The following is a 24365-nucleotide window of genomic DNA, read 5'->3' on the forward strand; positions in this document are numbered from 1 at the left end:
TTGTAAATGTTCTTCAAGTAATTTCCAAAATAATCACTGGGACAAAGTACTAAGAACTACACATACATCATAAATCAGAATTTTCTTGGCAATGGTCAGACAGTATGTTTGTGTTAGACATTTAGGAGAAATAAGCTGCAATAAATAAGTTTTCTCAGTATCAAGCGATAGGAAAACGAAGAACATCGATGCAAAAATAATTCATCAAAAATATCAAGTCACAACATAAATAGTTATAATTATTATTTCCAAAGTAGTTTTTTAAAGTAGCCCTTTAAAATGATGAGTAATACCAGGTTGAGGTATTAGGTTTTACAAATGATTTTAGAGTCTTTGCTTTGTTATGATTCATATTATTATTTGTGTCTCTGATTGTTTTGTTGTCATATGGATGTATTTTAAGATTTCCACATCGTCCATTCATAATATCCTGAATAATTAAGCAAACTACATCATCCGGTGCGTTAAGTCCAGTTTGTTTAGAATTCTAGTTGTAGTAAAAGCTGTGTAATTTAAAAAAGGAAAAAAACTTTTGACGTTTGATGGTTGATGTTTGTAAATTTGGGTAAGGAGGACCTCTCTACATCCCTGATTGGATGGTTCGTAGAGGCGGTGTCCAGATATTGTCGTGTTTCATTGGTAGTCCGGGTAGTATGTGGCCAATGACTGTGATGGTTTTTACTGGATACTGTGAATGACAATTCAGGAACTCCTGCTCACACACCGCATGTAGCGCAAAGAAGGAGGCGTAAACAGTGACATAGCTAGGTAGCCAGCGAGGTAAGCAATAAAACTGCATTAAAACTATTTCAATCCTTGCATTGAGTATATCTGTAAACTTTGAAAGTATAACGTATTTAAACCGATTATTATGTAAAATTAGGTGTTCGGTCGATTTCTGTTTAGAAATGTGTTGGTTTGGTTTTGTTCTTAGTAATGGAGCAAAGGGTTCGTAGTTTGGCCTGCTAACCTTAGCCTCGAATAACGGCTTTCGTATGTGCGTCCTGCGCGGGAAATTTTGTTTTTATGGTAAATTCACGTAAATACCAGTCGGAAAGCATTGGAATTCCAAGTGTATCGTATATAGCGTCGGATCGACAGCTTCTTACAGGGGAAGAAAGCATGATCGTCGACTGAGCCGTGCTTCTTGGTCGCGATCGTGAGGTGGTGAGCTAGCATGTGCTAATCACCAGCAGCTGTGTCTCGCGAGCACGCAGAGAAATCAACGTGACTAGGCCAACGTTAGCGTAGCTTCAACCTTTGGCATTTGATTCTCACATGCAGGACTGAAAACAGATCGGATTCGCTTCCCCCGTTGGCTGTGCCGCTTGGTGGTCTGTAGACGTTTTAAGATTAAACTTATTAAAACATTCTTTCGGTCGTATGTGTGCTATTTGAGCAAATGTTGATACAACACGATGCGATGTGACTGCCCTCTGGAGCTAGCCTCCAAAGTTAGCATACAAACCACGACATGCTTTCGTTGCCATTATTGTGGTGGTCAGCAGCGTGTAGCTTTAACTGCATTTGTCGTGGTTATATCAAAACTCAGCTGGCTGTAGTTGTTGGTCGGAGACATTCTGAAAGCTAAACATTCATGGCTTACGATGAAATCCTTACTCCACGTAAACACGGTTAAACAGTATTATATAAGCCGTTAGTCTCAGGCCCGTCGGGCATTTTAGATGACCATCACTACACTTTACATTTTACAATCACCGATTATTTTAAAAAGTAAACAATACATATTACTGAGTCGTTTTCTGTGACATCCCGTCTTTTCCGTACAGTTACAAATTGTGAGGGGTTTGATTAATCATTAACTCATTCTTACTGACTTGATGTCTTTAGCTCCGTCAGCAAACACTTTGGAGAAGTTTGACCTATGGTGATCACAACATGATTCCATTGAGGAATTTCTGTAAGTTAGCCATGTAGCTACTGTTCGTCTGATGGTCATTTATTATAGACTCCGCAGCTCAATTGTTTGAATCCCTGTTAAATCATAGATTAGACTAGACCCCTCTGGTAGTCTCTGCTAGGCTGACTTGTGCAATACTGTTGTCTGGCTTTTAAAATAAGTGATAGATCATAGTCTAAGCTTAAATATTTTTTTTAAACAAATAGATGAGATGTGTACAGATTTTTAAATCTTGCACAATCATGTTATTTGCTTATGTCCACTGTCAGTCCATTTTTGGCGAGACTGAAACTTCATGACATCTTGTTCACTGAGGTTTCAGCAAAAACAAGGCGTCATCAGCACAACAGCTGCTCTCAGACAGTGCAGTTGCTGTGCCACAAGTGTAGACGGTTTCTTGTGCTTTTTGGGGTGTAACATCATAGAAAATAAGTTCTACATCTTCTCTATCCAAATTTTTACATCTGGCCTCCATACGCTCTCGATCATCTTTCATGGTTATATAATTTGAGTTTTGCAGTCCAATTTATCATCAATCAAGTAGTCTTTGCTTAAACCTGCACTCCAAAGATGATGATGAAAGCTGAGTGTAAGGTGAAAAAATGTCTTCAGCAGCTGAAGACCCTGCAGATGGGGTGTTATCTTACAGCTCAATGAAATAAATTTTATTTGTAAATGGTTTTACTGATTATTTGTTTTTGCATGTAGGTAATGGAGATGAGCAGCAGCAACAGCGAGTGCTTTGGATGTGGCCGCTCTGGGCATTGGGTCAAGCACTGTCCTAATGCTGGAGGTGGACGTGGACGCGGCAGGGGTCGGGGACGAGGCAAGGGTACTTATATATCATTAAGGCCATCCCCAGTATAGGGTTATGTTAAAAGACTGGGTTTGAAAATTTTTCATATTTACTGCACTGCATAATGTTAAATGTGTAAAGCAGAGTATTACTGTGAAACGTGCTTAGAAGAGGGGCATTTAATGCTAAAAGTAAAACCATATTTAAAGCATTGTTTTTTCATCTTTGTGCGCCAATCTACCTGTGCCATTACAGAGCTGTTCTGCTATCGGTGCGGAGACCAAGGACACATGGCACGGGACTGTGACCAAACTGAGGATGGTGGGCATTGTTCGTTCTTCTCATTATTTTTCCAAAATTACATAAATAGGTACAATGTTTGAATTTTGATAGTAGACAGTTTGACTTTATTCTTAAATATGTTTACTATAGTTACATTTTACAAATATGCTTAAAAAAAAAATCTCTTGTTTTTCAGCGTGCTACAACTGCCACAGGAGTGGTCACATTTCCCGGGACTGCAAGGAGCCTAAGAAAGAGAGGGAGCAGCTGTGCTACACCTGCGGCAAAGCTGGACATATGGCCCGCGACTGTGACCATGCCAATGAGCAGAAGTGCTACTCCTGCGGTGGGTTCGGTCACATCCAGAAACTTTGCGATAAGGTGAAATGTTACAGGTGAGTGTTGTCTTTAGTTCTTTGAGAATGATTGTCTGGTTCCAGTGACTGTTATGCTCCTCTGCATGTATATAACCACACAGTGTGCTCAGTGTTTTTGTCTCTGATTTTTGTCTCCTCCAGGTGTGGTGAGATTGGTCATGTTGCTGTGCATTGCAGTAAAGCCAGTGAAACTAACTGCTACAACTGCGGAAAGGCAGGCCACCTGGCAAAAGAGTGCACCATTGAAGCCACCGCATAATCAGTGCCCTCTGTTGCCCCTCCTTTTTTCAGATTGATGGTTGGTTGTATTATTTTCTCTGAATCCTCTTCACTGGCCAAAGGTTGGCTAACAGAGGCTAGTCCCAGGCCAGTGAGCCTCTCGACATGTAATACAATGAAAGGGGTGAAAAAATATCTTTCTGCATTCAATACAAAAATGTTTTAGTTTGGTAGCGGTGTTATGTATAATGCTTTGTTAAAGAACCCCCCTTTCCAAGCCACTGGTGATCAGAGATGAATAAATGGGACTAAACATATGGGAATCTATAGGACCTCTGAGCTTATGGAAGTGAGTCTCAGTAAAATGAGATAGAAGAAGGGAGTAAATGGAACCTGAACTTCCATGTATGGTTATTTTGGTTTGTTTTAGTGGGATATATGAGTTGGCCAAGGGAGTATGACATGGAAACAGTTCATAACATGATGCATTTCAGCCCTACATGCAGCTAAGCGGGCGATAACAAACTACATGTTATATTGCTAAGATATAAAATTTTGGAGGTATTAAAAGAAACAAGTTCTTTTATAGAAATCTGTTTACAATTTATCACTTGGTAGTCCAAGGTAGATGTTTCCTTTAAAATGGCTTTGGATTTTCATTTTTTTTACCTTGGCAAAATTTAACATCAAGAACAGTTGTCAGAACAGCAGAATTAGGAGTTATTTGGGGATGAAAAATGTTTTCACAGAAATCAAAATGTTATTTTGTACAATATCACTTAGACTACTGTATAAATACCATTGCTTGTACTCAGTTTTTAAGTCGGAAGGAAAGTGCAACTGAAGTCCTAGAAAATAGAAATGTAATTTTAAACTATCAATAAAGCTGGAGGAGCACGGGGAGGACTTTTGTCTGATTGCAGTTATTGATGTTTCATTATTATGCACCAAAGTTTTCATTGTTTTAAAGATGGTTTTGCATCATGTACATTCCTTCACATGAACACTGATTGAAACTCTTGGTGATGTCTGCTTAGTTACATGTGTGTATGTTGCCTTTTGGAGAATCCTGACACAAGATAATCTGCAAGATAAACAGCCTGATCTCTAGGTCAAGTGGACCGTGCTTTCTTTGCAATGTAAATGCAATCACAATCCCCAACAGAGGATGTTTGATTAAAATACGCATGAAGAATCTCACTGGATCCAGTTAAAGGGGTCAGATAATCCTGCAGCAAATGTAACAAGCCAAGAAAAAGCCGGGATGTAAAATGGAGACTTGAGGTTCACAAGCACCAATATTAAGGTTCCTGCTGCACTTAAATCACACTTTATGTATATATGCACGGGAAACGAAAGCGTTTAAAGGGGAAAAAGCAGATGTGGGCTATTTGTGATCAGTCGGATCGTGTTATTTCTGCAGCGTGGATCACAAAGGGGGTTGTGCGTGGACGGGCTGGAAGCTCCACCTCGGTGTCTAAAATGGCAGCGGGGGTTTCACTGCAGATGCAGCTTTACGGCTCCTTCCGGCAGAGATGCAGAGCGGGACCCTCCTCCTCCTCATATGTCGTCATTCCGTCTCACCCAGTCACATCAGAGGCGAAAAATATCAGAGGAAGGAAAAAAAAAAAACAAAAAAGCTGATCGGAGCGGAGGCAGCAGCAGCAGCGGGGCCGGAGCCGGACCGAGCCGGCTCACCTTCCATGCTTTATGCGGGGTGTTTTTTTCCTCTTTTTTTAAAAACCCGGTGAATAATAAAGGAGATGAGGGGACTCCTGCCGTTTTACCGGGGCCTGTGCACCCTGAGTAACCGTCAAGCCAGACGAAAAGCTGGGATTGTCGGTTCTCGGTGCGGGTTTTGCGGAACTCAGTCTAATAGCAAGGTACGGTTCGAGCTGGTGCTGCGTCTTGGCTCCGTCAAACTAATACAATGTTGACAATGTGGCTATTTTTTTTGGGAAAGATTTTACTACAAATATCTAATCGGTTTAGACTACTGCGTTGCATACCAGATTGCATGCAACTTTCTCAGATGTGGATGTGACATCAGAGACAACAGATGTAGCTGACTGCTTTATACACGCGAGAAAAACAAGCTCTGCTGCGTCCCAGACTGTGTGTGTGTGCACCCCCCAGCCAAAGACCAAACAGACAAACACACCTTTAGTGCATCTGTCCGGATAATCGTTATATTATTTCTATTATGCTAACCATGCATTAGCCGTAGGTACTGCTGTGTCACCATAGGGCACCCACGATTGATCCACTGTGGGTACTGGGTGCTGCGTTCAATGACACAAAGATACAGGAGTCACACAGTTGGGTCTTTCTGCACATACATCTTGCAAGGTTACATATCGTTGGCTTCCTGAGTAAACCTGCTAAGTGACATTTTTGGTTGGGATTAAAAACCTGCTATCTCCCCTATTATAGCTTCAAATTTCAGTCTTTTGTGAAAGTTGTTTACATTCCATCATAAGTACCAACATTAAAGGAACATATATTTTTTTGCCATATTTCACAGTTTCCTGTTATATAAACAGTTTTTTGTTTCTCCTGTTAAATTTGCCAAAAGTCACATAGCAGGTTTTATCACGAAGCCGACGATATAGATTGTAGGTTATTTTTTAAAGGTCATTTATTACAGACAAAAGAAGACAAAAAACAGTAAATGCATGCATAACATCTGTTTAGAGTCAAGCTCCTCCTATGTCAGATATGATGAAAGTTGTCAAAATATCTGCGCCTGCATAGATGTTTCTTAAACTTCATGTTTTGCAGACAAAAGACAACAAAAAACAGCAAATGTATGTATAACGTGTTTAGAGTCAAACTCCCTCTATGTCAGATATGATGAAACTTGTCAAAATATCTGCGCCTACATAGATGTTGTGGGGTATTTCTTAAACTTCATGTTTTGCAGACAAAAGAAAACAAAAACAGCAAATGCATGCATAACATGTGTTTAGAGTCAAGCTCCCCCTATGACAGATGTGATAAAAGTTCTTGCCAAAATATCTGAGCCTCCATGGATGCAAAGAGATTGTAGGGTGTTTCTTAAACTTTATGTTTTGCAGACAAAAGAAAACAAAAAATAGTAAATCCTCAGCTTCCTGATAAAACCTGCTATGTGACTTTTGGCAAATTTTACAGGAGAAACAAAAAATGGTTTATATAACAGGAAACTGTGAAATATGACATAAAAAAATCTGTTATTTTAATGGTGGTACCTATGATGGAATGTAAACAACTTTCACAGGAGACTGAAATTTGAAGCTGTAATAGGGGAGATAGCAGGTTTTTATTCCCAACCAAAAATGTCACTTAGCAGGTTTTATCAGGAAGCCGACGATAAGATGAAACTTGTCAAAAATATCTGCGCCTGCATAGATATTGCGGGGTATTTCTTAAACTTTATGTTTTGCAGACAAAAGAAAACAAACAAAAAAAAAAAAAAACAACTGCAAATGCATGCATAACATGTGTTTAGAGCCAAGCTCCCCCTATGTCAGATGTGATAAAAGTTCTTGTCAAAATATCTGCGCCTCCATGGATGCAAAGAGATTGTAGGTATTTCTTAAACTTCATGTTTTGCAGACAAAAGAAAACAAAAAACAGTAAATGCATCATGCTTAAAATGTGTTTCGAGTCAAGCTCCCCTTATGTCAGGTGTGATAAAATTTCATGTCAAAATGTCTGCACTGAGGTTCACAAAATCAGCACATTAAATTCTATAATGTACCCATGTTAGTCAACATTCCCCTCATTCTGATCTTTCTTTTTTCAGCCCGCATTGTTGTGATCATTTGTCTGGTCTTTCCATCTCAAAAATCTTCAGTTTAACCTTTGACCCACATACCAACCTTTGTTCACCTGTCCCCTCTCCAGGCACAGCCGAGCTTTGGGCTGTTGTTTGACATCGATGGTGTGCTTGTCCGGGGAAAGATGCCAATCCCTGCTGCCAAAAAGGCGTTTGAGAAGCTGGTCGACTCTCAGGGACAATTTGTGGTGCCGGTTGTTTTCGTCACAAATGCAGGGAACTGCCTCAGACAAACAAAAGCAGACCAGCTCTCTCACATCCTGGGAGTCCCTGTGAGTTATCAAGCTGCCATCGGAGCTCCATGATTGTTTTGTGTAGGTTCAGATAGACGTGATGCAAACTTACTATTTAATACTTTATGTATTTCCAGATTACACAGGAACAAGTCATCATGTCCCACAGTCCCCTAAGGATGCTTAAGAAGTACCACGACAAGTGTGTGCTGGTGTCAGGACAAGGGCCTGTCCTGGAAATTGCTAAAAAGTATCCTTAAACTTCACTTTGTTTTTACTATGTTATTGATTAAGTTTGTTTGTTAACACTTTAGCAGTGAAACTATTGGTTGAATTCATACCAAATTGGGTTTATAGATTGCCAGTGACCCAGAATACATGTCATTACATTTTGGGAAAGATAGGTCAAATTCATATTTTTAATGAATTTTTACCCCCCCCCCCCATTTACTTATAATGGGCAAAAATTCAAATCACTATAAAAATGTAAATTTTTAACTCAATTTACTTAAAATGTTGCAGAGATATAGAGATTAATTTTAGACATCACTCTGCAAAATATCTAAGTGATAGCTCGTTTTTCAAATTTTTGATAAATTTTTTAATCTTATTCTTTTCCCATTTACTTATAATGGGTGAAATTTCAAATGTCTAGAAAACCATCAGTTTTGTTTCAGTTACTTCAGACGTGGCACATACATCATTTTTATATTTAACAAATATTGAATATGGATGAAAGAGTGGATCAATGCCAAAATAAGCTACAATATGTGCAAGGGACGGGGTCTGTTGTGCCTCTCACCACTTGTGTTTTCTGTGTTATATATTAAAAAGGTCTGACTTGAATGGTGCTTATAATTTGCTCTTAACACCATGCTTTTAGTCTCGGCTTTCAGAATGTGGTCAGCATTGATATGTTGAGGGAATCCTTCCCTTTGCTGGACATGGTGGACCACAACAGGAGACCCAAACTGCCGGTGAGACACTGAAGTCTGATGTCAAAAATAAGGATGTTGTTCATTAGTGACGTACAGCCAGAAATGCTCAATAATGCTTTCTTCATTTCAGTCCAATCTTGTCAGAAACCTCCCTAAGGTTGAAGGTAAATACATGTTTTTATACGTGTCAGATTTTTGATGATATTAGGATTTCAGAGATTAGTATTAATATTCTAAATTTTACTCACAGTGGTGATTCTTTTTGGGGAGCCAATTCGATGGGAGACCAACCTACAGCTTATTATTGATATTTTGTTGACCAATGGAAACCTCAGCAGTGCTCACCAAACCCAAAAGATGCCTCACTTGCCCCTGCTGGCCTGCAACATGGACCTCATGTGGATGGCTGAGGCCCAATCTCCACGGTAGCCTTTAAAGTTTAGTCCAAGGTAAAGTCTCCGAAGCGCAGAGCGACTGAACACTGACGTCTCATTGTTTTCTGTTTCTTCATCTTGTCTTAGGTTTGGTCATGGGACATTTCTCGTGTGCCTAGAAAACATTTATAAGAAGATAACAGGGGAGGACCTGAAGTACGAGGCTCTAATGGGAAAACCCAGTGAGCTCACCTACCATTTTGCAGAGTACCTCATCAGATGTCAGGCTGTGCAAAAGCAATGGAAACTTCCCGTCACGTCTCTTTATGCTATAGGGTAAGACACCCTCCTGTCTCTCTGTGTCGCAGATGTACCTCGTAGAAAATGTAATACAATGTCTCAGAGCATCACTTTTCCACCACCATACTATTATTACTACATTCAGAGTCATTCTAAATCAATGGGAAAAGGATAAATTGGGATGTAGATGTTTTTTTAATCGATTAAATCGGGTTCTGCTTTGAGAGGCTTTTAAGGAACACTGTTGTATACTTTTAGTACCTTTTAAATTATTGATGGTGTTTTCTATGTACAGTATGTTTTTAGTTTAGTGTTTGATGTTTGGTTTTAGAAGTGGCTTTTATTGTGTTTTATGTATGTTTGTAGTGTGGATGTATGGCTGTGATTTCTATTTTGTGTAACTTCTGCTGCTGCTGTCTTGGCCAGGGCACTCTTTTTAACCTCAATTAGCTTTTTTCCTGGTTAAATAAAAAAAATAAAATAAAATAAAATAAAGTACGGTTTTCAATCTGATGCCATCAAAGTAATGAAAAGGGGGAGTTCTGGGGAGCTGGAAGCCATTGAGGTTGCTAAATAATGTGAAATAATAGCTCACAAGTGTGTTAGTAGTCATTTCACCTTCCTCTCTGAACATACATGTTTCATTTAAACTTTTACTTATTATAAGTGCTATTCAATGTCATCTATACTTTTGTATCAATGCTTTGATGTGTCAAGTAGCATATTAGGTTTCCATGGTTAGGAAAACTTGTTAAAGTCCTTAAAATCTATTTTTTTAGGTCTGGAATAGTAATAAAATAATGTAAAGTTGTCACAAGTTTTGGATAAATTTGCACAATTTCATTTTTAGGAATGCAAAGTTTTCAAATTTAAGATGCAGAATGTCTTCAATAAAAGGCTGATGAATTCACACCCTTTTACATCCAGCAATTATATTACTTTTGTCACAGTAAAATTACATTTATATCTTTATTATCATGTAATAATGGATGATAAATGCACATTTTAAAGTTGATATAACACAAACTGTCCTCATAAGCCTGGGAGAAAATTCACAAAGTTAATGTCAGGGTTTGTGGAGGGTTTAGATACAGGAATGGCTTTTTATTTTTATGTTCTCTTAGTTTTGTATCTTTATTATTACAATCCTTGGAAAGTATTTATTAGCTCAGTAGTTTGTGAGTACTTGAAGGTAATACAAATAACTGACAGACAATGAAAAAGGCTGCTGTTTAATTTTATATAATGATAAAATCTACGTCTGTTCACATATTTAAGGGTTATTAATAGTCATGGAAATTGCAACATTAGACTTTGTAAAATCATGGGAAAGTTTGTTGTGAGAACGCTGTTGTATAGTGTAGGAGAAAATACACAAATGCTTGAACATTACGGTAGTGGAAAAAAGTTGTCGGACACCCTTAATATTTCATACAATTTCAGATATTATCATGAAATATTTGCGAAAAAAAAAAAAAAAAGTGTAGCTGCATCAGACACAAACAAATGCAAGTGAGTTTTTAGTTTGTCAACCAGATAAAATAGCAAAACTAAATTCTCGACAAATTCAACATGTCATGCTCTGGATGCATTCCAAGTGGCATTATCTTGCTGAAACATTCAGTTTTGAGCTCAACGGAACATTTCACGTGCAGAAGGGTGGGTTTTGAGAATGGGACAAGAATTGGCAGAGTTCAGTGACTTAAGAATGACTTTAATGCATTAATATACAGTTGCGGAAAAAATTATTAGACCATCAAAAGTCATCAAAAACGATGGTTATGCAATCAAGTACTAACTCCTGTGTGTATCATGTGACTGAAACATACAGAAAAGAAAACATGGAATGCCTAAAAGCATTGTTTTTGTCAGAACAATGCCATAGATATTGATGTAAGAACTGAAGTGATTTTGGTTATTATCAAGAAAATATGGAAAATGGCTAGATATGAGCCCTGAAATTAAACTCTTATGAACTATTTTGGTTGTTATCATTATATTTGTCCAAACAAATGTACCTTTAGTTGTACCAGGCATTAAAATGAACAAGAAATTGAAGAAAACAAAGGTGGTCTAATAATTTTTTCCACGACTATATCACAAATGCATGGGATACCCAAAAACCCCACCACTGTACAATGAAGCCCATGTTGGTTTTGTGCTTCTGTAATAACTCTGTGTATTCTGTGGACCCTAGGGATAACCTTATGACTGACATCTATGGTGCCAATCTATACAACCGCTACCTGGAGGAGAGGGTTGCAAGAAAAAACCCAAAAGCTGTTGCAAAGATGGCGGCCGCTACGGGTTCCACCACTGCTGTCCCCCAAGATGAGGAGACCGACAACCTGTGGGAGAGCGAGCTCGCACTGCCGTCTGCTACATCCTGTAAGTCTATCCTGGTCTGCACGGGCGTCTACAACCCCAACGCAGAGGTGCCCACTGACGCCAACCACTGCATCAAAGAGACTGTGTTCCACGGGCACCGGGACTTCAGATTTGACCCTGCGCTGGTAGAGCCCGGCCACATCGTGAAGGACGTGGCAGAAGCTGTTGACGTCATCTTTGAGCAGGAGAAGTTTGTGCCTCAGTTTTAAGCCAACAGATTTAATGTGGTCACGGAGGCTGAATTAGCGGTGGCGACGGTTACCACTCGAAGCATTAATCTGTAGGAGCCTGACACTGTGGACACTGTTTAACCACCTAATAGGGCATTGATAAAATATTGGGTCATATTTTAAACCTTCAACATTAACTATCATGTAAAAGTCAACCTCTCTTTTCTATTGTTTTGTGATAGTTTTTAAGTACATTAATGCGAAGTGTAAAAACTGCCTTATTTGACCCTACTAAGTATTTTTTTAGATGATAGTAATGTTTTAGATTATTACAAATCCTAAAATCATCCTATATTTAATATAAGAAGTGTTTTTATGAAGCACATTCAGATAACATTTGACCTTGATTCTTAAAATGACTTTTTATTCTGACATTTTTGTCATTTGTTTACCCATTTATCCTGAAAAATCTATGCATGAACATGAGCGTAATACTTGTACTGTAAAGACAGCTGTTTGATGTGCAATATTGTCCTAGTACTGTCTGTCTGTCTGCATTTTGTCTTGTTGTGAGAGCATCAACCCCATCAGAGACTTATCTTTGTCAAAAACAAGCGTTTAATTGTAAAATTTACTATAGACATTTTAGAAACAAAAGCTAATAGCTATTCAGAAATGAATACAATGCCAATCAAAAGGTGTTGCCTCTTTATATTTGACTATTTGTGTTAAATCACTCAGTGTGTAAATATTTTACCAGAAGTAAATATTAAGAACAAGATGAACAAGCTTTGGAGGGTGTTTGTGAATTATTTTTTAGATAAAAACAAGTTACATCTCATCAGAAATGTCCAAGGCATTTGGTCACTGTAATTTATAAAGACAGACATCTTCAGTGTATTTTTGACAGCTGATATCAGTCTTTGTTTTCAGACATGAATCATTGGCTCCCAGCCTCTGATAAAGCACATATTAAAGAATCCTGTAGATCCACACAGCCATGCACACAAACACTGGATTCAACATCTCATGTACCTAGAATATGTCATTACATATTGTTCCCCCAGGTAGGTATATAATTAAAGGTATCAAGCTAAACCTGTCATGTGTTTTTTTTTTTTTTGTTTTTTTTTAAAGATAGAAGCCAAAATGTTTCTCATCAGTCTAGTTTTTTTCTCATTTATTAGAATTTTTAATAAGCACATCGAATTTTAATCCAAATGGCTTCAGTATAACATGGTGTTTTTCATTCATCACACATTTCTCTGGTGCAATTTACACCCACTTGAATATATTTTCCCTTCAGTAAAAAAAGGGTAGCATTATAAGAACAACTTGGCAGTAACATTCTGTAGCAGTTAAACACTCCTCTGGTTTAGCATTAAAAGAACTGAGGCTGGCCAAGTAGCACAGGGCTTAAGGGTGGCATCCATGAAACACAACATTCCTGGCCCACCTGACCTTTGTTGCATGTGTTTCTTCCCTTTTTTCCCTTTCTACTGTCCCCCTATTGTAAGCAGGAAAACACGCCCAAAAACTAATGTTACAAAAATGGTATTGTTAAGAAGAAATCCCAGTACATTTTCTTTTCACCTTTGTTTGGGACATGCAGTGTTTTTGACGTCTGGTCCCACTGAAGCAGAGAGTCCCTTAGGTTGCCTTTATCTTTATATTGTGCTTCTTGTGTAACACATCCAGTACTTGTGGCAATAACTCTGTACTTAAAAGTGGCCTCTCTAAATCCTCAGTCCAGGTCACAGAGTCTGAGTCCTCTGACAGTAATGTGTTTAACCTCCTTCTGTGTTTGGGCTTAAGTGAACGCAACGAATCGGCCTCAAATCCTTCATGTTTCTTGTCTATATATAGAGTAAAAGTGGATTTTTTGGCAAGTCTCAGACTCCACAGAAGTAAAGCAATGAGAAAGCATAGCATCACCCCCATTATGATGTTGTATACTCCACCAGTACATCGTGTTCCTGAGCAGGAGGTGAAAAAGTCATCGCTGAGTTTAGAGATGGCAATCTGAGCCACAAAGACTGGAGTGGCACAGGTAGGTTCCTTAGAGACAACGTGCCTGTTTTTCAGCAACCAGTTCCTCAGGTATTGGATCCTGCAGTCACAATGGAAAGGATTCCCAGTTAGGGAGACCTTTTTCAGATGAACCAATCTGTCAAACACACCTGGTGACACTGTGGTGAGTTCATTGTTGTGCATGTGGAGCTCTGTGATGTCTGGAGGCAGATGAGGCAGCTTTTTGAGGTTGAGAAAACTGCAGTTGACTTGCAGCCCATCAGGAGGGAGGCCTGAACAGCGGCAGTGCTGGCCAGCAGTGTGCACACCTGATGTGGCCAGGAAAAGGAAGATGCCTAATCCGAAACTGAGGAGCATTCTACTGGATCAAGACGACAATGTTACTTTCAGTATTTGCATTATATATGAGAATAAATGACATTATTGAACAAAAGATGCTCACTGTACAGTATGTAGTGAGCTTATTGTATTAGGATTAATGTCAACAAACAAAACATTCATTCTCTGTCCGCAAAATTAAATATCCACGTAAAACCTTCAGCTGTAAGAAAGACAAATATCATGACCAGAAGACAAAGTATCACTTAAATTGTAATTTGATAAAATGTATACAAACCTTTCAGAGCTGAGCCAACTTGAAGGTTGATTCTTGTATCTGCAGGCATCCTTAAACTCGTACTAAATTCACAGTTTGTGTCCAATGTTACATTTAAGCTGTAGAGAGTCTCAAACCTGCTTCTAGCCTCAGGATTCCCTGTTTGGTAACTATTACTTCTAGAATAATCACACACCCGATGCAGAACAGCGTCAGTGTGAGGCATGCACCAATAACAGTGAACAGCTACAGCGAATTTGATATGCAGGAAATCCATCTGCTTAAGGGAGATAAGAGTTTATCTATTAAAAACAGAGGCAAAGGCCATGTGAAGCTCCCCCAATACAGGGCTTATTACTGTAGTGCTCAGGGTATGGAGGGCACTTCACAGCAGAATACAGCAGGGAGCACGCACAGCTTAATGTAAATGTGAATATACCTATGAAATACTGTATTGGATGGATAGCAGCTATGGATAAATATATATCATCCCAAAAAATATGTCGGATTTATAAAGCTTTAGACAAGTGGTACCAGGTTGAAAATGAAGTAAATTACATTTTAACTGAAAGATCCAGGGAGAATCTATGTAGCATGAACATTTTCACCCATAGGTGGAGTAATGACACAGATTTCCCTTCTCATTTTTGATTACGCCCTCTAGTGACACTGCTGCAACACTGGCGGAGAGCATTGCAGGAGCATGCAGAGGAGGATTTCTATTTTAAGATTAAATGACATAATAAAGATATGTTTTTTTCCTTGAATTACATCCATTAACAGGAAGTAGTATGTGTTGATGGGTGAAGTATTATCTACATAGGAGAGCACAAACAACACACATGTACCATAAGTCATATATTTGTTTATTTTGCGTTCTCAACATTGTCACAGTTGAAGTTTTACAATAACTGGGGTCTTACTGACTCACTACTCACTGTACAAACAGAATGCACATATAAATGAGGCCATTCTTGTCTTTTCCCTTTATTTTTTTTTTTAATGTGTCTCACGCCAGACTGAACAGCTTGCAGCAGAATGTGTGTATGTTTCTTTGTGTGTACAATATGTGTGTGTGCTGGGTGGGAACTGCATGTGTGAAAAGAGAGCTGAATGTAACATGGCAGCGAACTTTCTTCTAACAGTCTGGGGTTTTTTTGTTTTCTACAGCAAAATGTCAGTCCACGACAGTTGGAGGCAGAGACAATCGATATGTTCATATATCACCTCTTGTATCCTTCCATGAGGTGATGTATATTCATCCTGATCTTGTCTGCACATATCAGAATAGAAGACTGATCATATACACAGTATGTACAGCTCCTTTAACCCTTGTCTTGGTCCCTTTACAGTTTCATAAAGATAAACCCTCCTTCCAAGCAGTTCTTCAGATTGAAAATCAGACCCCGTATTTACACAATGAAAGCCCTCAGAAACAGAAGTGCAACACTCGTTATGTTCAGAATTTACACAATGGCTTTGTTGATGAAATGCATGCTGAGCTTCAATAAATATCAGTCTAACATGGAACAGCAAGAACACGTCAAACATTAGGAAACTCCAAATGAATCAAAACCAAAGGAGAAAAATTTATAGGCTGATTTTCTTTTTTCCATCAGCTCACAGTGAAAAGGACACATGATGCATCAGATCCATGCAGTGCATTGTTGGGGTACTTTCTCACATTTATGACTGTAGACATTTTACGCACTACAACACGCACCAAAATAAACAGATTCCTTTGTTTTACATCATCTCAGGGTTTCAGAGTTATAGCAAAAATATGAAATCAATGGAAAGACACATTCAACTGATCATTACTGTCCCATATATGATATGTCTGTCATCTGAGCTCACCTTTGTTAATTCACATGAGGAGTAATGTGTGAGAAAAAGCCTGACTTATGGCAATGGTTTTGTTTGTGAATGTTAAAATACATTTACAACCTGAATATTGGGACAAACAGTTTACTGTCACTAATTTACACACTATAATAGACTCTTATTTGTAGAATGTAGAAAGTTATTCTTTACATATTCCCAGTTCCTTTGTTCAGTTTGCATTTCTGCTGTATATTACAACTACATTTCCTGAAAAAAAATGAAAGTGTTCTTTCATATGTGCTTATCCAGCAAAATATTTCTGTTCAGCCCAAAGAGAAGCATATTCCTATATTAAAATATATACACACATTCCTCTTTCCACTGTCAACTGTGTAAGTAAGCATTTATATATTTTTAAATGACAAAAGTTTTTTTTTTTTTTTTCACCTGAATCTCTTCCTGGACAACATGATAACAGACTTCCACTCTTAGCACAAGTCTGCCTTTTTTAACATGATTGCACTTAAACTTGCTATGGTAACACTGATTTTGTTATACAATGTGCAGAGGATAGCCTCACATCAATAACATTACATGCAAAAATCACTTACTAGACATTCCACTGAACTCCAAGCCTGTACCTCTTATAAGACCATGAGGACAGCCACACATTAATTTACTGAGAAAGACTGACAGGGGTCAAAACAAAAATAAATAAATAATGACGCAACATGAAAACGCACAAATCTAAGGGACACCTTGTTTGTTCTTAATGTACAAAATCAGTACAAAGATATTGCACATATGATAGAAAAAAGATGAAAAAAATACTTCACTATGTAAGAACTGATTTTTATTCACTCACCAAACCATGTTGGTGAATAAAAAAAATATACTAAACAAGGCAAAAAAATATTTCAGAAGTGTTTCTTGTTTTGATTTGACGAGTCAAGAAAGCAGCTGTTGCATATGACAAAGGCAACAGACTTTAAATGTTGAACACCCTTCTGCGGGTTCAGTTGTAATGTTAACAGAGCCTCCAAGTGTAATCACATAGTCTTTTCACTGCTAATTTTCATTACTTTTTACAGTTAAAGCAGCCATTGTGTGAGTAGTAAACTGAAACAATCCACCCGATCAGTTTATCCACTTTGAGGTTTGACTCTGGAGCTTCAGCTGTGATGCCACAGCACTGTGAGGCCCATATGCAACAGCTGCCATCCAGAGGCTCCCTCTGATCCATTTGAAAGGCAAAAATTTCAGAATAGATTATCGGCCGGACTGAGCATGAGTTCATTCCTTTCAGAACTACATCCTGTTACCACAGAGTCAGTATAATACTGATAAAATCCATTTTTGCTGATAATAATTGTAAGTATAATCTTACAAATTACTTTACGCACAATATACTGTACATGAAGTCTTGACTAAATAGATTATGCATTAATAATTGGCACATTTATTTATGAGAGCTAGGAGACAACACATATAGCTGTCATCTACAGTAAATACAGCACTAGAACTACTATGACTGAGACGGTCGACTCAGTTGTTTACCTGTCCTTTGATTTAAGTTAGTGTGAAATGATTATATCTAGGTTTTTCACTACATATGAGTTCTACGGGGAGGCAACTACAAATAGCATTCAATGATGGTAGGGTCTGCAAACCAAAGAAAGAAGTGCTGAAAGTTGACTTCTGAAAGGCTGTGCACAAGAAATTATGCCGTCATCGTGACAGAGAAAACCGTCAGACTTGTTCTCGTCTCCGCTTGTCTTTCCTCCTGATTATATGAAGGTAAAACAGGCTATTGAGGGAAATAAGCAGTGTGGAGCGGCTTGGTGAGAAAAAAACACATTCTCTTCAGCCACCATGGCCCGGGTGTGTGTGCGAGTTTGTCCAAACAAGAGCATCTTCCTGTACAGAACCCCTACCCCCCCACACGAAACCCTGAAGGGGCCAGGCCCGTTATCAGGCAAACTAGTAAAGGCCCCTAGTGGAAGATTTGAGTCCGATTTCCATCCTGCATATTAGTTGGACCTGGAGGTGAAAAAGCTGACTGCATGTGACTGGTTCCCATCACAGCAGCAGTAAAACACAGTGGACAGGCCATAGAGTTATGCTGTCAGTCCCTTTGGTGTAAGCAATTGTTACTCCTTCAGTAAGTCCTCTCCTCGATCTTCATCTCTCCCTTAGGAACATCACACTACGGTGCTGATGCCACTGTGTTTGGGTTTGGGTCCGCCAGGTGCCGGACCCGTTTGCTGACTGTGGTGGTGAGGAGCATGCTGGGAGTGTGAGCTGTGATGGGAATGCTGGCTGTAATGGCTGTGCTGCGAATGGGCGTGTTGGTGCGTGTGGGAGCTGTAGGCTGGGTGCTGGTGGTACTGTGTATGGGGAGGGGGGTGGTAGTGGTGGTGGTGGTGATAAGGCGGTGGGTTCTGGGGGACTTGGCAGTACTGTGAGTGGTGACTGTGTAGTTGTGCCGGCACTGGGTGCGCTACCTGTGCTGTGTGGTGCAGGTTGGTCGGGTGGGGCTTGTGGGATATAAGTGTGGGGTGGCCGGGCGCAGGAAAAGGGGGGTGGCTCTGGGATGACGGTTTGCCTCGCTTGCTGCCAAAGAGTGACCCGAGGATGGAAGTTGACGCTGAGTTAGGGATGGAGGGATGGCCGCGGGGTGCACCCTCACGTGGCGTGGTGGCTCTCCGGCGTGTGTGAGGGCTGCTAATGATGGACCCCTGCAATACGGAAAAGAGGTAACAGCACGTCTGTCAGACACTATGCAAGTGCTACTACACAACAGCTACCACACTGCATCTGTATGATACCAGCAGGAAGAACTCACACTCTTATTGTTTCAGATAAATAAGTAGCAAAATGTTATAGGGCATGCAAATGAAAAACTAAAAATGTTTTCATGGTAGGCAGCAGCAACAATAAGAAGATTTCAGCTTAGGCAAACGCTTCATGATGAAGGGAACCTAAAGTCCGATGAGCTAACTGTTTTTGAGGAGCTGAGTCTGTAACAAGACTAAATACATACAATAATAATGACATTAACAGGGGTACAAAAAAAAAAAAAAAAAAAAAAGAGAACATTTTATTTTCATTGCAGTCAGTGCGCCAAACCTCCTCAGAGTCACACATGCAACTTGTTAAGATCAATGAAGGCATAGTTTCCACATGCAGAGGATGTGACAGGCAAACTCGTCATCCACAGATTAGCATCCAGCTAGAAGCCAGAGGACGGGAGGAGCTAGGCTCTTGTGAGCAGACTTCACAACAGGCCCGGACACTTTCCCCCTGTTCTGGGTAAAACACTATTCACTATTAAGTATGACGTCTTCTCAAAGTTGTTGAAAAGTTTGCCACATGCTTCGCCTATGACTAGAGAAAGACCAAATGACATCTTTAAAAGCAGAATGAAATTTTCAGGGTCCCAGACTTCAACCAACACATGATCTCATGGACACATGGAATGACTGGAAGATGAATGAATGAAATCCACATCTTTATAGGTCTGTTTGAAGTCCAGCATTAGACGTCTCACTACAAAGGCTAAACACCTCCCTAAACCTTAAAGTATTTAAGAGAAGTTGTGGATAAAATGAAAGAAAGACAGGGGGGGGGGGGGGCTGCAGGAGACATACAGAGTCCTACTGTCTTGGAGAGCTACCACCCTGGCAGAGAAGAAGAACCAAATGAAAATCGCTTGGATGTGATTGAATGAGAGACAAAGACGAGTGAAAAAGGGAGGGATCAGAAGAGGGATTAGTACAGTCATGCTTGTTTGAAGATAAAGTGTATATTGGTCATATAACATGACCAAAACAGGAGATCCCTGTCTTCCAAAAAAGGGGGGCAGGATCAGAGGCAGGCAACCCACGCATGCACACTAACTGAGGCAAGCAGGTTATAAGGCATCCCAGGATAAAAAATAAATGATCCAAACAAATGGACTGAGTCTATGAAGCAAAGAAGGTGTAAGACCAAAAAAGAAATGGTGTGTTTTCACAGTGCACATCATCACATAGAGAGTAGCTTGGATACCAGCTGCTTCCAACTTACTTCCATATTGCTGTCTAGTGATCCTGCACTGCTGCGACGCCCCCGCTTGCCTGCCCGAGACATGCAATACCACAGATTAGAGATCGACAGCACTCCTGGATCAACTACAGACGTTTAAGCCGCCCACCGGTCCCGTAGGGGGCAGTGCAGTGGATTGTGACTGTGAGTAAGGTCCAAATATGGGCAGGAGGGGATGGGGGGGTCAGGCGTTCAGGTTTGGGAAGGGTGGTGGGTGACAGGTGGTACTGTGGCTGTCTTTAGGGTGAAGTCACATCTTCACACAGGTTGGAAAACTAAAGCTGTATTGAGATGTAAGCCATTAAGGTTTGCAGTGACACATAGTAAAATGCACTAGCAACTGGAGGAATTTGAACACATTTCCATAAATCTAAAAGAATACGGACTCTGTGACTCTCAAAACTAAGAGACCAAGGAAATATCCATGGTTCAGAATTACCAAAAATGGAAGGTTTCTCCTAAACAGCACAGATTTTTGATCAAATGTGGCAGTTTGTTTGCCACAAGATGTAGATTTGCTAAAGGGTTTGCTAAGTCTCAGTGACAGTCAGAAAGGAGGAGACACATCAAAAGCAATACAGTGGCTGTTGCACATGGGATGTACAGGCATATACAGGTCTGAGGGCGAACAGAGCACTTTTTGCCGTTGTTAGGCACACTCAGCCAATGATACATGACCAATTATCACACATAAACAGGAAAATACCTGATGTGTATGGAAATAACAGTAAATACACATGGAATGGAGTATGGCAGGAAAGGAAAAAAAAGACACTCAACAGAAATGACCCCACTAACATGCCACGTCCTGCTTCGAAAAACACAGGAGACAGGAGGGTCAGAGCAGTTCTGCAGACTTCTTCACTAACTGACCTATCATTTCCCTTTGAGGTAGTGATCATAAGAACAAAGCGATCGTATTACCAACAATGAGGCAGACCCCTAACTGGATTTCATTTTGTTATCAAGTAAATCACCTGATAACTTCACATAGCTGTTATCTGTAATGAATGAAATGTATTCTTGCTTCGGAGACAGAGCGGTTGTGTTAAGCACTTGATAATCATGGATGAAATGACTGTTACTGCCAGGATCAAAACTAAAACTTGTTTTTTTGCTACTAAATATGTATTAGCATTGTTGTTCAGTTCACAAATATACATGAGAAGAAATGGCACATGATTGTTGAATCAATAAAACATGACGCAAAATGTTCATGACATGGTTATTGGGAAAATAAACTTAGAAATGAAAAAAGTGTAGTAATAATAATAATAATAATAATAATGATAATAATAATAAAAAAAGTGACAGTAAAAATGAATGGAAATGTTCCGAGGTGAGAACTGCCTGTCAATTTCATTCATCACCGAAAAGACAGACCTAGAAAATTCCATCTTAACTCTAAACTTCATCACAAAAAGGTCTTTATTCAGTCTTTTTTAACTGTGAATGTCTCTCTGACACCAATTAAACTGACATTAAACATAAAGGACACTTTCCAGACCAAACTGTCCAGTCATGAGTGCGAGAAGAAGTGGATTTAAGGGGGAGAAAAAATCTAAAATCAATGTATGAGTCCAGTGAAACAACATTTTGCTATTTATATCCCCTTGGTATCATCACACAGATGTGGATGACAGAAGGATCCGACATGATACACCCAGCTGATAAAGACAAAGATGTTTTAGCTGTACCTGCTTCGGAGAGGTCTCGCAGGGAGCTGCTGAGGGCGCTCCTCTTCAGCCCCTCCCCCATGGCGTAGGTGTCGTCCAGACTGGCACGGTTCATGTTCCCGTTGCCGGCTTCCTTCTTCAGACCAGAGCTCTGGGACATACTGGGCCGTACAACGCCCTTCTGCTTCTCCAGCTCAGCTGTGGAACGCATCCAAGGAAAGACTGAGGTAAGTGGCAGTGGTTTGGGCATAAAAATCAGAGTCTGGCCGGGAATAACTTAATAACTTAAAACGTCTGTGCTGCGTTTAGTCACCTTTCTGAAACACATGAATGTCCATCATTGATCTACAGAGTTTCCAACATCCTGTTCTTGCGCGTCAAAAGGGAAACTGCTTTAAAATGTCTAGAAAGAGACTGCTCTCCCTTATGGTAGCCATCCTGTAAACATTCTCTCTCGTAAAGTGGAAGCTGAGTAATGAGGACCATGCCCTGTTTCTACTTTACACTGTGAGAGGAAGGGGGGGGTGGATGGGTGGAAGAAAAAGTCTGCTCACACTCGATTCTGTATTTCTCCATTTCCTGGACCTCAGCAATGGACTCTCGTAGGTCATCTGTGAACTTCTTGCGGTCTTGGGGGTTGGGTGCATTAAAGTTGATGAGGACTTTGATGTCTGCACCTGGTATCGCTGATGTAAGTCTGATTCCATTTGGGTAATCTAGGCCAATGACAAACAGAGAGGAAGAGACATTAACACAAGGGTCATTGATCAAAATCCAGTTAAAACACATTGGGTGAATCTGTGTGAAGTTCACCGAGTATAAACAATGTCACAGCCCATTGGCCCGACATCCCATTTGTGTTTCTGTGCTAAATCAAATCCTGCGGAGGCCGATGTAAACACTTTGAGATAGCACGTTACAGTAATATGCACTGCAGACAAAAAAAAATTAAAATTAAAAAATAAAAATGCACTGTGCTACTTACACTGGTTTTCAAACAGCATGACTTGCATCCCATAGAGAGAGAAGGACTGTCTGAAGCTATATGTCACTGAATTCTTCTTTTTCTGGAAAATCTTTGTGACCTGTAATGAAGTCGATGGAATACAAAAATGTTTGTTAAAAAAAAAAAAAAAAACAAAAACTGAGATTTAAGACAAAATGCAAATGTTGTGTCAAGGAGAGGAGTCGTACCACTAATAGGTCATTGAACAGGAAGATCTCCCGCTGATGCAGACCAAGTTTCTGGAGCTTGTTTGGATCTGGCACTTCAAACAGACGGCAGTAACACACCAGCCGGCGATGGGGAAGTGATAGTACCTACAAGGCAGAAAAATAAGAGTACACTTTACATCAGGGGTCATTATGAAGAAAACAAACCAGTTTACTCAGTTATACTTTTTTTTTTTTTTTTACCATAAAGACCAAAACAGCCACCGATGACCAAAACCATCTATTGATCTAAAATGTTTCATAACTTCTTAACCACTAAACCTAGCAATCCATGTAAATAATTGGTGTAAAATGCGGTTTATCATCTTTTCATAGTCATCATATATGACCTATTTGGACGTTCAGAGGCTCCGTAGTGAACACAGAAACACTGTCATCTTCTACAACATTGTTTCACCAGTAAAACCCATGGAGTTGGATCAATGACAGTGGATGGACACTTGTTTTTTGTTTAGTTATTGATATATTTTGCTGAAAAAGTCCCATTTTCTTTAGTTTTCTCTGTTTTTGATATAATAGCCCTCAACTTTAATCTGAGCATCTATGAACATCCACTTGATTGATAAATTAAATATGGGAAAATACCTGATTGTGACTGAACAAATGAAAAATACAGAGGATAATGTCATAATAAATGGTGATAAATCACTGAAGAAAAGTTAAATACAGAAAAACACAAAAGTAACACTGGATCTTTATGGGTTAATCCAAATCTTTTTATTGAAGTTTTGCAAATTTTTCATCCTCATATGTGTACACTACACATGTAGGCTTTAAAGATTCCTGTTAACTAATCAGTATAAAGGCTGATGTCGAGCTGTGCTTAATTTCTGGAATGTGTTCAGGAAGGGGTGATAAATTTCCTGGAACTTTCTATTTGCATGTTGAATGTAGTTTTAGACATAATATAAGGTCTGTTAACCATTATCAGCCATCCTTCTTATTGCAGTGACAAAGAATTACTAGAGAATGCATTAAGATTTTGGGCGGCTCTGTTGAAATATTTAGTGTGTACACTCTCCTACACTCTTATTCACTAATATATATTTAAATAAATAACCGCTTGTTTCCAACAAACTTGAAATAAAACAGGTTAAAACCA

General features: G+C 39.4%; 4 protein-coding genes across 16 annotated transcripts in view; 2 read left to right on the forward strand and 2 right to left on the reverse strand.

Moving 5' to 3' along the window:
* The first annotated feature begins 654 nt into the window (after positions 1-654).
* cnbpa (CCHC-type zinc finger, nucleic acid binding protein a) lies at positions 655-4169 on the forward strand. 5 transcript variants are annotated; one of them, XM_030138309.1, is made up of 6 exons: positions 677-780; positions 1852-1921; positions 2630-2747; positions 2973-3038; positions 3196-3394; positions 3518-4169. In XM_030138309.1, exons 3-6 carry the CDS (start codon positions 2633-2635, stop codon positions 3633-3635), a joined length of 498 nt encoding a protein of 165 aa, XP_029994169.1. In that variant the 5' UTR covers positions 677-780; positions 1852-1921; positions 2630-2632; the 3' UTR covers positions 3636-4169. The 5 variants fall into 5 exon arrangements, with proteins under 5 accessions (XP_029994167.1, XP_029994170.1, XP_029994169.1 ...); XM_030138306.1 differs by having other exon boundaries at positions 679-780; positions 2630-2753; XM_030138308.1 differs by having other exon boundaries at positions 727-780; positions 1861-1921; positions 2630-2753.
* A 1082-nt stretch (positions 4170-5251) lies between these two features.
* LOC115422181 (haloacid dehalogenase-like hydrolase domain-containing 5) lies at positions 5252-12639 on the forward strand. Its single transcript, XM_030138303.1, has 8 exons — positions 5252-5478; positions 7484-7687; positions 7786-7898; positions 8532-8625; positions 8717-8750; positions 8837-9011; positions 9108-9296; positions 11458-12639. Exons 1-8 carry the CDS (start codon positions 5359-5361, stop codon positions 11855-11857), a joined length of 1329 nt encoding a protein of 442 aa, XP_029994163.1. The 5' UTR covers positions 5252-5358; the 3' UTR covers positions 11858-12639.
* A 288-nt stretch (positions 12640-12927) lies between these two features.
* gp9 (glycoprotein IX platelet) lies at positions 12928-14650 on the reverse strand. Of its 2 annotated transcripts, none has more exons than XM_030138304.1 (2): positions 14466-14650; positions 12928-14207 (listed from the first exon to the last, which is right to left on the reverse strand). In XM_030138304.1, the coding sequence occupies exon 2, from the start codon at positions 14204-14206 to the stop codon at positions 13469-13471; it is 738 nt and encodes a 245-aa protein (XP_029994164.1). In that variant the 5' UTR covers position 14207; positions 14466-14650; the 3' UTR covers positions 12928-13468. The 2 variants fall into 2 exon arrangements, with proteins under 2 accessions (XP_029994164.1, XP_029994165.1); XM_030138305.1 differs by having other exon boundaries at positions 12928-14210.
* A 639-nt stretch (positions 14651-15289) lies between these two features.
* LOC115422301 (IQ motif and SEC7 domain-containing protein 1-like) overlaps positions 15290-24365 on the reverse strand; it is a 134976-nt gene continuing 125900 nt past the window's right edge. For 7 of the 8 annotated variants that reach the window (XM_030138546.1, XM_030138545.1, XM_030138547.1 and 4 more), the window contains 6 exons: positions 23225-23350; positions 23016-23115; positions 22585-22746; positions 22052-22228; positions 20337-20386; positions 15290-19006 (listed from right to left, as the gene is read on the reverse strand). In XM_030138546.1, the coding sequence (XP_029994406.1) occupies positions 18470-19006; positions 20337-20386; positions 22052-22228; positions 22585-22746; positions 23016-23115; positions 23225-23350 (1152 nt within the window). In that variant the 3' untranslated portion in view covers positions 15290-18469. The remainder of the gene's footprint in view (positions 19007-20336; positions 20387-22051; positions 22229-22584; positions 22747-23015; positions 23116-23224; positions 23351-24365) is intronic. The other variant, XM_030138552.1, reaches the window with a different exon arrangement.

This window comes from Sphaeramia orbicularis, chromosome 7 (assembly GCF_902148855.1).
Source record: "Sphaeramia orbicularis chromosome 7, fSphaOr1.1, whole genome shotgun sequence".
NCBI lineage: Eukaryota > Metazoa > Chordata > Actinopteri > Kurtiformes > Apogonidae > Sphaeramia > Sphaeramia orbicularis.